The sequence below is a fragment of the Egretta garzetta genome, unplaced genomic scaffold (assembly GCF_000687185.1).
Source record: "Egretta garzetta isolate BGI_Z169 unplaced genomic scaffold, ASM68718v1 scaffold535, whole genome shotgun sequence".
NCBI classification, from domain to species: Eukaryota; Metazoa; Chordata; class Aves; order Pelecaniformes; family Ardeidae; genus Egretta; species Egretta garzetta.
Window position 1 is genome coordinate 1 of NW_009259722.1, and position 13,346 is coordinate 13,346.

The following is a 13,346-nucleotide window of genomic DNA, read 5'->3' on the forward strand; positions in this document are numbered from 1 at the left end:
AAGCCGAGTGCGCCTACTTCTTCGGAACGGCGCTTGGCCAGACTTGCAAGGCCCAAGCGCTCCCCGGGGCGGTTTCGGTCCTCTCACCATGGCACGCGTCCAACGGGCAGGGAGAGGCGGACGGAGGAGGAAACGCGCCGAGCAATCGCCCGGTCCCGCTCCTTGCGCTTACTTTTAGACAAGAATAGCTTTGCTCTCAGCAGCTTTACGTCAGCGTTCCTGTTGAAACAACAGACAATTGTGGTAAGGACAGACAATTAAATCGGTAACACTAAAAATAAGCTGTAGCAGATTTCACAGGCGCTAGCTTAAAAGCTGGGCTCAATTCCCCTTAGGCTGCAAATATGACCTGCTGCCTCCTAGGCTGCCCCAAGCGTGAAGCGGTAGGGTGGCTGCGAGGGCTCGACAGTGTCGCCTGGCAAAGCACCCGGGGAAAGGCAGGATCTTTTGTTCGTGCAGTTTGAGGAACCCGACAAGTTACCGGATGACTGCTCTTACAGAGCAAAGCGCCAAGTCAGACCACGCTGTTAAAGCAAACGATTGCTCTCCCCTGAGCGTGCACACGTGCAGTTAAGAATTCGGCAAACGCGGCAACAGGCGAAGAGGGCGGCGTTAGACGCTTGCGGACGAGGCGCTGGGGACTCGTCCGCCCCACTGGGTAGCGTTTGGTCTCAACTAACAGGAGAGAGCATTAGAGCTCGCTCTCAAGATCTTCAGACTTACTCTGATTTTCTTAATGTTTTCCTGTGCTGTAGCACGACTCTCATGACATTCAGCCTCCTACCAGGCTTGCAGCAGCAGAGCGAAGGCCGGGATGGAGAACAGGGCATTACCAAGGCTTCAGACTTGTCCTCCTCAGCGACTCTATCTGCCGAGCTGTTGGGCGTTTCTAGCCATCCACCAGAACAGCTAAAGCTCAGTCCTGTTATTTTCCCAGAATCGATCACTGGAACAACGAGAAGGAGCGTCTCGTTCTCATCACGGATTGGTCCCTCCTGATCTGCAAATACAACTTCATCAGCCTGCAGTGCCAGCACGTGACGAGGATCGCCCTCGGCGCAGTGGATACCATCTCTGTCGGAGAGTTCGAGTTCCCACCTAAATCTCTGAACAAGTAAGTGGGCACAGTAACACCGTAACGTTATTGTAATGCTTGTGTTGCTGTTGTAAGTAGTTGGAGCTGCCAACCTTGGTCACTGACCATCAGACAAGTTGGAGAGCGCTTCCCTTTGCTCGCCTGACTTTGTACACCGTTGCCCCAGCTTCAGGAGACCACCCCAGGGTCACTGCTGTTCTGCTGGGACAGCAGCAGTTACGTTAAACACGAGTTACTCAAGGACTTTCAAGCTAAAGTGAATAGATTTGGGAGCAGAAGCTCATCGCTGTTACCCAACGCCGTAAGTAGGAGCTGTACTAGCACCACCTTACCATTACTAGAAAGCGCCTGTGAACGTCAGGTCACGCGTAAAAACGCAGGCTATCACAGGCAGCACCGCTCAGGCCTTGCGGCCCGGGTGGCCGACGAGCTTAACCTCTTGGCACTCAGCTTACAAGAACGTATCTTTACCCATTTCAGGGGCTGAACTCTCCCATTGCTGTTCTAGAGCAAAAAGCTTGCTAGCAAACATACATTTTGGCTTCCAGTTTTAAGCAGGTCTTTTTCAGACCGTACGTTTCTAATTAAACTTGCCTCAAAGACTCGAGAGTCTTACCGCGTTCATTCTGCTGTCTTCAATGCCAGGCGAGAAGGTACCGGTATTCGAATTCAGTGGGACAAGCAAAGTCGCGCCTCCTTCATAAGCCGATGGAACCCGTGGTCCACGAGCATCCCGTACGTCACCTTCACCGAACATCCAATGGCCGATGCTGATGAGAAGATTGCGTCCCTTTGCCTAGTAAGGACGTCACCGCTCCCGTTCTAGGTGGCTTGTTCATCTCATAGGCCGGATGCCATTCAGATTATTTTGAAAAGATACAGCCGTTAAATCAGAGACAGAACTTAGAGTGTAAGCTACATTTCCCCATTCTCCAAATTTTGCCTTGCAGGGCAGCCCAGCTGCCCATAAGTGATTTATACAAGGAGGAAGCTGAAACATCCAGAAGTGCGGAGTCCTGTAACAGCCACAAGAAAACGGATCTTAGCGCTAGTCCTACTCTTGCTTACCTGGCAGGCCGATGCCTGACCTTTCATCCAGGACTGCCAGCTAATTAAACAAATAGGTTAATTGCTAACAGTAAACCCTCACTTAGGTGGTTCTCGGTTTTCCTTGCGCTAGCTGCTTTCCTCTGCAGGTTTCCTTAAGAATAGAGCACTATGGTAATGTCAGGTCAACACATGGTGGTAAGGGCAGGAGACGCACAGTCAGGAATAAACAGTATTAGTCACTGATAAGTCTTTACGCGTCCAGCCCAGGGGGTTTAAGTTACACATAAACAGTGTCCTGGTATGAAGTTAACTGCACCCTCAAGGCGAAATGTCAGAACGTAAAGTTTGTCATGGCACGCGAGATCTAGCGCTCTAGCGTTAATCCTGTACGATCCAACATCAGCAGCTGTTTGCCTAACAATCTGTAAAACAACGGGAGATCATCAAGGTGCTTTTTTTCTCTTTCAGCTGGAAAACTTTAAAACTCAGCTAATTCAGGCTGTGAAGAAAGCCCACAAGGAGCGTGTGTTGCCAGGAAGGGCGAACGGCGTGCTAGTGCTGGAGCGTCCTCTTCTGATCGAGACCTACCTGGGGCTGATGTCCTTCATCAACAACGAGGCCAAACTCGGCTACTCCATGACGAGAGGCAAAATTGGATTTTAAAATTCATTGCATTTAATCTTTTCAAGGGAAGGCAATTTGATCTCGGTCTCCCAGGGAGAGCACGCTGCGTGGCAGAACACTCGATAATCAAAGCGAAGAAGTTAGGGGGACGAAGGGGGGAGTTGTAGATCTAACAGCTCACAGGAGGCCCTGGTTGTTACGGAGAATGCACAGGTCAGATGAATCTGGAGCAGACACGAGGTAGTGTCTTTCTGGTGTCCAATTTACAGTTCTTAATGGTTCTTGTACAGGGCTAGCGAGCAGCGGTGTTTTCCATTTCTAACTACATGTTCATCCCTGTTAATTAAGTGCCATTGGCATCTGCTGCAAAACCATCCGCACAACTACCCAAGATCCAGCAGAACATTCATGCCATATCACAGTTGTATCCCTATATGTGGTGTCCAGTCGTGTAGTGTGCTTGGGACTGAGCTGTGCTGTTTAAAGAGGTATTCGCGTTCGCAATTACTGTAACCTTAAGCATTTTGATTAACGCCTGTTACGAATTTTGAAAGCTGTGTCAGTCACTCTTTAGCAAAGCCGAGTCAGCAGATTTTGTGAAAGCTGTACGTTACATCTGCTCAGCAGCAGCGTACGCCAACTATTACTTTGTAAGCTGAAGCATATGGCTGAATATGCATTTATTAGCTTTTTGCAAAAACACTCTAAGCAGCCAGTCTAACTTCTGGTTTCTCATGTACGCTTCCTTGCTGCAGCCATAGAATAAAGACTTTGTTGAGAGAACAATCGCCAAGAGCCTCACAAACACATTTGCCTTCAAAGCTATTATTTATAAAACTGAACGGGAATTCTATTTTGGTTAGGTTTATATTAGCAGTTTTTCTTAAATCTGCTCCGGTTTGGGACAACAGCGGTGCGGGACTTTCTAACAGAGACAGGTAAGACTTTAAGCACTGTACGTCAATCTTGACTGGTGCATTCCCGCACTTAACCTCACACCAACATCCAGCAATGACATTCAGAAGCAGCGTAAGAGACAACTGAGCTCTCTCGTGAGGTCTCCCTAGCAAGCTTTGCGTTGTGCGTGACCTTCCACGCACGCTGTCTTATCAGAGCTTTTATCTGCGCAACTACAGTGCCGAACAAACGCTGTGCTGCAGTGGTGGGTTTTTGAACTGAAAAGTAGACGTGAGTTTATGAAACTTACGTCAAGCTGAAGTCATGATGGAATGCAACAAGTTGCACGCCCCTCTCAGTGCATTTTCATTAATCTTGCAGTAAAGTCAAATCTCAACTCAATTTGTTCTTTGTCCTTCGTTTTGTGGCGACTGAGGCTGTGAAATTAAGTAGCAGAAGAAAAAACATCCAATGGATTCCTAAGCAATGGGCCCCCTTCCTTTGAAGAATCCAGTGGCTGGCTACTCAGGTTAGAGGCAAAGGACAGCCCCACCGCTCCTCCCCTGCTGAAACGTCCCCCCCCACTCAGGGCCGCCCCCCCTCCCCCCCCCCGGCTGCCCCGTCCACTCCAACTCAACACTAGGCCGTTGGGTCAACAGCTCCCATTTCAGCTGCCTCTATGCATCATTCTAAAGGATCAGTCACGATCCTTCTTGTAAAGATTTAGCGCAATAAATCTATGGTAGACCAGGCACAGTTACTGTGAGATCTGTTGACAGCTTAGTCTGGAAAAGCAAAATTATTGCAGATGACTTAGTTTGCTTTCTGAACACAGAACTTGTTTTGCTTTAACAGTAATGATTTGCTAGGAAGCGTCTTACTGCTGTATCTACTTCCACTACAATATTTAATTCTAATGCACCAGAAAAAAAAAAAAAAAATCTGTTGTCTTACAAGACTAGATATCAGCTGTACACTGTTGGGTGCAAATAACCGTTCCCTGTGCTGGCATAAATAGCTACCGTAATCACATCGCTGGTAGTACAGAAACAGACTTCAGGATGACGGAGAAGTGCAGGTTCATAGTTAGAGTCATACCAAGCTTGTAACTTATGAAAATATTTATTGGAAATTATAAAATTTAAATAATAGCTATACATTATATACACACACAGCTACAACTTTAGAAAATAAGGTTTCACAGTTGACAAAGCTCAAGAGGAAGCTCAACTACATCAATACCAAAGTTTTCTTGAAATCTGGGCTTCATTCCCTACAGGTCATTCAAATGCAATCACAGTACTTCACACACTGGAGTTTGGGTACGCCCCTTCAAATAAATAATTTATAAATACAAAAACTTCAGACTGGGCAACAGGGTTTGACCCCTTTCCTCATTCGTCCTCAAGCTTGTGAGCGTTTTTAACGCCAACGATTGTTATTTTACCTCTTCTCTTTCTAAGTAACACACACAGAAGTTGTCCTTACTCAGAAGCGCCATGGAGTCTCCACTCGAATGCCAGGAGAGAGACACGATCGGGAAGTCACCTGCAGAAACAGACCAGAGTTTGTCACAAGAAGCCGACAGTCCATCCTCTAGCTCTAGGAAAAGGCAGCTGGAATAAGTCACACCCACTGTGAGAAACACCCTCCCCATCTCGGAAGCCTTAACGGGGCGTTCGATTTCGTGACTGCTGCGGTAGAGCCAATCCGCTCTCCTACAGAGCAGCGCAGAAAAGCCGCGTTACCGACTCGTTCCCCCAAACCTACAGTTACTTCATACTCCGCATACAAGCACAGATTTTGTAGACTCAGCATTTTAATGCAAATAGGTGCCACAAATGGTGCAGAGCTGCGCACCTCCCTGATATTGCTGCTCCTTGTGTAGAGAGGAAAAAGTGGAATCTTTGCGATTTCTTTTAATTTGGAGAAAGGTATTTATGTGACCTAGCCAATGGCCTTGTATCACTTACTGTCAACCATAAAAACTTCCCAGCATGCAGGCTGACAGAGTTCAGGTTCACGTATGTTCTTCTATCTTTCCACATCAGATTTACTACGCACATTTTTCCCTGTTAGTGTTTTGTTGTAGTTTTGTTTTGTTGTAGTTTGTTTTCCGAGTACCCCAAAACATTGTAGGTGTTTTGGAGTCTGTATTTCAACATTGTTGAAATGCTTTCTGCACAACTACAGTTTCTATGTAAACAAACTGATATGAGCATAAATCTTGAGAAATAATTCAACACACTATACAATTGAAGCAACAATTAAATCACTGTTAGCCCCCATGCTCCATCCTCAATATATTTTGTCATGTTTGCCATGTCTCATTATGAGGTCCCCTATTTTGAAGAGAGAAATACCCGTGTTTAAAAAGCTCCAAGAACACATCTGAGCCATTTACATGATAACGCTTGGACTGATTTGTAAGTGGAAAAATACTTTGTAAATCAGAAGCTGATGATGGCTTGCACAAGTTACTGCAGGCAGCCTTACCTTCCACTGGAGCCTGCACGGAGACACAGCCAGCTGGGGACCATAAGTAGACTTTGCTGTTTCCTGTACATACAGCAAGTCGAGGTTGTCGTGGATCCCACTGGAAAGACTGGATGGCACACAGCTGCTCTAAGACCACGAACAGTTTCAGCTTTTGAATGTCCCAGATCCAGACAGCGTTAGGAATGTTATCTGTCAGGAAAGGAAGAGGTAATGATGTGAATACCTGAAGGATAAAAAGATCACACTTTTTTTTTTTTTTTAAAGAAATGGGCATTAATCGAGGTCTAACGCGACACAAACCATTTAGGTACATCACAGGTTTACCACTGCTATAGTTTTGCCTAGCAGCGCCTTCAATTTTGCCTTGGAAATATTGCAAAAAGAATAAAAGAAGTCACTTAGTTTGCCTTCCAGTCCTTCACCGGCTTTTATCAAATTATTCACAATTATGCTGCTGTATTGCATCTGAACCACAGCTTTTGCATCCAGACATAAACAGCCCTTCAGGACCATCGAAGAGAAAGATTAAACGTTAATTCCATGACCTTCACTACGTGAGGCAATCCAAAGTCCCCCTGCCACAGGTTGTGAGGAGTTCTGCCTTTCAAGAGACACTTGCTGTAAATGGAGGAGGAGAGATTTGTGCACTTCATTCTCACACACATTTGAAGTAGTATAAAAAGTGTACGACTTCCATTAAATACAAAGCCAAGACCAAGTTAATGCACTGATAAGCAGTTCTGGCAGCTCACAATACTTTACGTACACTAGAAGTCAGAGGCTGAACCTCCCTTGTCATTACACACCTGCACGACCAAGAGCTGATTTCAAAGGGGGCCATGAGTCCCCTCATAGTACAAAATAACTGACCAAACATTGTCCTCGCTTCTTTTACGACAACACACCACACACAGCACGTAGGCTCCCCCTTTATCGTCGGGCAGCAGGAACTTACCATTTTTGGTTGCCAGGAAACAGTTATCTGGACTGAATGCCAACATCCCAATTCCCATTTTGGGATTTGCCCTGTCAGCAACTGGTTTGATATACTGTAAAGAAACTGGCACCTGGGAAATGTCATCTGGAATTTGAAATAAAAGGACTTTACTAAGCAAGCCTTAATGGGCAAAATATTTCAATTCCACCTGTTAAAATAACCCTCCTCTCTGAAGTGACAGGACTGTATTCTACTCTTCTCCAAGATGTCCCAATCAAAACTTCAATTGTTTTAAGATATTGCATCTTTATATAAACAGCTTACTATTCTTGCCCTTCTACAATAAATAAAAAAAAAAATAAAAAAATACACCAACACAAAAGGCTGGAAAACCAGGCAAGTCTGAGATTAAACTACAAAAAAAAAAAATCAAAATTTCCACTACCTTTTAACTAGTATTTTAAACACCAATGCAAAACCAAGGTGATTCACAGTACCATAAAAAATGAGACAGTAAAAAAAAAAAAAAAAAAAGAAACCAGAAAAAAACTAAAGCCCTGATCATACACTGTCTGCCATCTCTTGAATATTTCAAAGCCTGTTGTCTGGAGGCAAGTTAACGGCATTGTTGCCACTACAGCTTCTTAGAAAAAAGCCAAATGGCCTTTTTCACGCTCTCTTTTTTACATAGCCTCCTACCGAAGGGATTAATTACGATCCTACAACAGACAGCGAGACTGTAACACCTTCTGATTATTTCTTTTTTTTTTTTTTTTAATTATTGGAACTGCCACACACTATGATAAGATTCCTAATTGCAATAGTTCATCTGATTCTAGCAATTATCTGCAACAGTTAAACTAAGTCATGAAATAACATTGCATGGGTTGAACAAATAGGAAAAAAATCCCCACAATGCTAAGACTTTTGCAAGCAACTCCAAGACTGAGATCTGGCTGGTATTTCCACACCCAAGCAATTACAGTTCTTTTCTGCCATATCCCCCTAGTCTTTAACCTGCCCTCAAAGCAGCGTGCAGACAGCGTCCCCTCTAGCAGGGTGCTCACTGCCCTCGGAGCTCTTCAGCTGACTTGGGAGCCCGGAGCAGAGCATCCAGAGGATCCGCTCCGGTATTGAAGAGGCAGAGTTCGCCCAGAACATTTATTTATAGGAAGACTTCACACGGCAAACTCAAATGTCTCATATTAGTAAACTTTGGCTTACATTTGCTTTGCGTGCTGAAGAGCGAGCTAGCCAATGCTCTTGTTGGAGGGAAAGAAAGTCTCTCTGTTTCAACAGATGGGGATTTCTCCACTTCTTTATACACAATCTACAAAGAAACAAGTGAGAGTTCTACAGAAGGGCCTTGGAGGATTTGAACACAGGCTATTACCAAATCATCCACATCCCACTAACTCATTTACAAGTGTATTGTATCTCAGCATCCCCTAGTGCATCAGTGGAGGAACAGGCTGCAGCAGGCAAGCACTGAATCCGGCATTCTCAGGGAATCATTTGCTACTTGGAACCACGATCAGGAAAACACTCCTGCGACAAATAAACGAACCTTGAAGTCTACGAAGAATGAGTCTGCCAGCGTACACCTCGTTCATTGTTCCCGAAAGCTAAATCTGGCAGTACAATAAATCATCTTCATTACAATGGGAACATAGATTTCATTTTTGCAGCAAAGAATCTTCAATTGGATACCATCATAAATAAATGCAAACAAAGCGCATCACAGAAGGAAATAGCAAAAATATTTTGTGTGCCTACAACATATTGTTCCCGAATGCAAGCACCAGGATAAAATGCACCAACTGCCATTCCTGTCTGTGTAGAAGAGATTAACAGAGCTATTTCCATTTGTTTTCCATTACATATTTTACACCTAACGGGAAGTAAGGGCATTCCTCAGTCCCGAGAAGTCTTGCGGAGGTGCATTTAATGGGTCATGCCTTGCTCCTAGTCACGTGAATTTTGCAGACTTACAGTCCACACATGTAAACTTTTACAGGACATCTGTCCAGATGCAAGGCTAGTCCTCCCTCTGCAGCGGCATGCAGCACTACTGCACTGTGTGTTCTTTTCACCTTGATGGATGAGAACAGCTCAGGATTTTTGGAACAAAAGCTACAGCTCTCCGCCTGCTGCCAACTACCCACAATCTGTTGGGCCTTGCATATACATGTATGCAAGAATAAAAATAAATGATGACAGATGTTTACAGGAAATGATCTTTAGGTGAGCTGGATGAGCTTGTAAATCTGACCACAATACAGTTCCAACACTGCTTAAAGTCACTAATTGTAAAAAACTGAGACAAATGACTCCTGTTAAGTTTCCCAGTTTGCCATCATCTGCATACTCAAAGCCATAAGGCAATCACCATATACATCAAAATACAGTGACATATGACAGAAGTCATCTGAGAATCTATTAGTGCTAAAGCTGAGAGGATCACATGTGCGTATCCATCGAACTTGAAAGGATTCCTCTATTTTATTTACATCCCCAAATTTTCACCCAACATCCCAAGCTCCATTTACACACTAGAAGGGGCAGAAGCAAGGTCTCCGGAATGAAATGTATTTACTAGCACCTCTCAGATACAAATAGCAGCGTCAAAGCACTGCTAATGATTCAGTGGACTTTGGATCCATACTTACAGTCTTGGTGTTAGTGATGGTCGCTGGATGCTCAAACTCCGTGATCTTCTTCCAAGTTACATGGTTCAAGATACGCACCTAATTCAAGAAAGCATTGCAAGACAAAACTGTTATGATGAAGTTCTACAAATGGTTTAGATAAATGAGAGAAAATAAACCCATTTCCTACCTTTTCATCATAGCTGCCAATTGCCAAAAATTGACTGCTGGGACTCCAGGCGATTGACTTTACACCTAGCGACCACTCATAAGCCCGGTACATGGATAGCAGTCTTCCATCAAGGGAATACAGCAATATTTTATACTGAAACATAAATAGATTCATTCTAAAGACTAACAATATTGTTAAAAGCCATAGACAGGCAAAACCATTCCTTCCAAACCCTCCCCGCTTAAGACGCAGCAAGTTAAATACAAAGGCCATGGTCTCTTATCTGTGACTTGAGCCAAGAGGCTCCAGGCTTCCAGTTCAGCTCTTTTGGCACTCACAGAACACGTCCACCCTGTCCCCAAGAGCACAAATGCGCCACTGGGCCTGAACAATGGCCCATCCAGCCCAATACTCTTCGAAAACGCCAGGAGCAGAGGCCATTATGGAAGACTCATGCTCCTTCTGCATCTGCAAGCCACCTGATTGGGGGGGGGAGGTTACAGCCCTGCCCATTCCCAGGGCTACATGTTTTGAGCATGCTGCCCAAAACATTATGGCCACAGGAGGACGCTTTTCTACGCCTAGTTATTTTAGTTACTGCTTTATACACGGCGGCTACAAAACAACTTAACTCTCCAAGAAAATAATCTGCTTTTTCCTCATACCTCCAGACATGTATCCCACACTGCCAGAACACAGCCATTAGGAGCCCATTCAATCCCAAACAGATCTTGCGTCTCAGTGTCAAAATGCTGCCCCCAAAAGAGAAAAAACAAAACCATTTGAAATACTATACTAAAAAAATAAACATTATACAAATACATGCTCAGTTTTATCCTTTTAAGTGCTACCACAAATGCAAGAAAGCCTCTTGTATGCTAGTGCAGAAACAGAAATCTGTTCTTTAGTAATAGGATGCTGCATTCACTGCTGCTTTGGTTTCCCCTTACAGAAAAGGCAAAAAGTTGCTATAACTTCAAAGCAGTTACACTGAATCAGTCAAGAAATTTAGCTAGCCTAATTCCTTGCCTCAGAAAGACCGGTACAGGATCATTAGGGAGGAGCTTGGGAACCTGACGAGCATTTAGTGGTATTTCCCAAATTTTGCGTCAGCTTCTAACAAGACTCAGAATTCCTGAACCAGAGGTGACTGTATATGGACTAGTTCTTAACGGGTTTTGATGTCCCAGATCCATCCGGTCCCCTAAGACACACTAGTGTACATCCTTCACAGACCAGTCTCATTGTTAAACAGAAAAATATGACAATTTCTATTATACATCCTAAATGACCGCTTTATCAAGCATTTGATACTTTCATTATTATTAATGTGGCATAGTTTACTATAAATAAGCTCATGCAAGATTTTAAAGGTGAATTTCTGACAGAATGCAAAAGTTCTTTATGCACATATAGCATATATTGGCCTCCTGAACAGAATACTGCTACGGAAGCATGCCTGCAGGCCAATGAAGGAGCCAGATGCTGGATAGAAAATGCATCGGCAAGTCTAAAACCAGACTACCAAAGCAACAGAGTTTAAAGCAGTGTGCACTGTAGGCCTGTAGTCTACGCAGAAGCAGCAGAAGGCAAGGACTTACTCTCAGTAGCTGCCAGTCGCTGCATACAAAGATGCTAATGAAGTCCTTGCAGTCACGTCTTTCTGCTACTGCCATATAGCGGCCATCCTTAGTGAAAGCGATCCCTGCCAAGGAGACAAAGCTAATTAGGAGAGAGAGCAAACAAGATAGAATAGCTGATGATTCTTCAATGAAAAGCAGTTCAAAGGAGAACTCCCACTTCAAAGGAGAAGTAAGAAGAGAAGGAAAAATATCTCCACAGAAGATCACATTAATCAAGGCAACACATAGTTTTACTATTTCCTTGTGTTGGCAATTCTTAATCTTTGAATATGCTATTTCTAAGGATGGAGCTTCACAGCTATTGCAGAACTTCAGCATGCTTCAGAAAATGTTTGATTACCGACCGACAGTTGTTATATAAAACCCACAGATTTCAAATAAACAGTTAATTGAGTCTAGCTAAATGGATTAGTTACGCAACCATTGGTACCCCACCGACTTCCAGGCATTGGTCCCCATCCACTCTTATTTTCTCTAATATGTAATTGACTTTGTCATATATGGGATATTACAATACGCAAGCCTCAGGCAGGAAACTGCTAACCACAACCATGTGGCTAGACAGTCCTGACATGACCTTTCTCATCTGTTCATGTGTAGAAGATGACAAAAGCCACTTTGGGTTAGTGTTTTTCATCACCAATGCACCCAGCTTAATTTCATGTCTTAAAGGACCCTTCCGAGGCAAACACAACAAAAAGGTGCATATTTGAAGAACAGGCACGCAGATCAGATGTAATCCTTCATGCACAGGGAGAATACGACAACCCCAGAGCTGAGCCATTCATAGTGGGCGTGCAGCGGGTGGCAGACAGGTACGGATCGCAGAGATGTGCACCCCTAAGGGCAAGCTAACCCCTCAGCAGGGAGGGTGCCAGAGCCTGCTCCAAAACACGCGCTTCGTTATTACCCATCAAATTCATTCTCCCCTCTCTGCCGTATTAAAACATACCATTCCTGTGTTAGATTTGTGACACTTACCCTGCTGGCAAGCTTTGGGATACTTGATGTAAGACACAGATTTCGTACACAGGGACCACACAGTTATCCGCAGCTGCCACAAGGAGAAAGAGACAAGGAAGTATTTGTTTATATTTGTAGATTAAAAAAGTAAATAGAAACCCATAAACCTAACTCAAGAACAGAGAGCAGATTAATTACCCACAGAAGGTCCATTGAACTTCGCAGCTATTCTACCTAGCTCAGACACAAAGCCCCAAGAAGTAACTGCGAGGAATTCTCTCCCAACTGCCTTCACTTAGCAAGGTTACGTACTGCAAATTAACGTTACAGGCACCCTGAATACTCTGGAGGGGTAGGAGATGCAGAACACCAATATAGAGAAAAGCTTTTCATTAACATTAAAGTTACTGCTGTTAGCATGAATCTAGCTACAGGGTTGCCAGTGTATCCTGCACAGACACTGTTCAGTTGGAAAAACACAGGCCCTGGAAGAGAGAGGCGAAGTGTCTTGCATTTACAAATGGATGAGATGTTATAGCAGCTTAAGAATATGGTATCTCTGGGGACCAGGCTACTAAGTATGAAAATTCAGCTGTACTTTTCAAGTTTTAGATACACTCAGCTTTGACAGCTAATTTGCATTTTGCTCTTCCCTCCTCAGCCACCCACAAGGCGGCAACATTGCATAATTACTGAGAGAATTAGGAAAGAACCAAGATACGGTATGCAAAGCAAGGCACTAAACATCTTGTTTGGGGTACTTCTGGAGGCTTGTGCATCCGTAAAACACAAAAACTGCAGAGGAGGCAGTCAGCTG

At 44.2% G+C, this 13,346-nt stretch overlaps 2 protein-coding genes across 2 annotated transcripts in view; one reads left to right on the forward strand and one right to left on the reverse strand.

Moving 5' to 3' along the window:
- Nucleotides 1–893: 893 nt before the first annotated feature.
- On the forward strand, nucleotides 894–4,196 carry TPRG1L (tumor protein p63 regulated 1 like; the record flags this gene model as incomplete). The annotated part of the gene is made up of 3 exons (XM_009639438.2): nucleotides 894–1,114; nucleotides 1,742–1,895; nucleotides 2,615–4,196. Coding segments are annotated over 3 exons (570 nt in total), but the record flags the coding sequence as incomplete, so codon positions are not given.
- Nucleotides 4,197–4,308: 112 nt separating this feature from the next.
- The window catches only part of WRAP73 (WD repeat containing, antisense to TP73), a 16,880-nt gene continuing 7,842 nt past the window's right edge, over nucleotides 4,309–13,346 (reverse strand). Inside the window, exons 4-13 of the mRNA XM_035894911.1 lie at nucleotides 12,548–12,620; nucleotides 11,525–11,628; nucleotides 10,589–10,675; nucleotides 9,942–10,076; nucleotides 9,773–9,850; nucleotides 8,328–8,433; nucleotides 7,122–7,247; nucleotides 6,164–6,355; nucleotides 5,156–5,215; nucleotides 4,309–4,452 (exon numbers count right to left, since the gene is read on the reverse strand). Of these exons, the coding sequence (XP_035750804.1) occupies nucleotides 4,448–4,452; nucleotides 5,156–5,215; nucleotides 6,164–6,355; nucleotides 7,122–7,247; nucleotides 8,328–8,433; nucleotides 9,773–9,850; nucleotides 9,942–10,076; nucleotides 10,589–10,675; nucleotides 11,525–11,628; nucleotides 12,548–12,620 (966 nt within the window). The 3' untranslated portion in view covers nucleotides 4,309–4,447. The remainder of the gene's footprint in view (nucleotides 4,453–5,155; nucleotides 5,216–6,163; nucleotides 6,356–7,121; nucleotides 7,248–8,327; nucleotides 8,434–9,772; nucleotides 9,851–9,941; nucleotides 10,077–10,588; nucleotides 10,676–11,524; nucleotides 11,629–12,547; nucleotides 12,621–13,346) is intronic.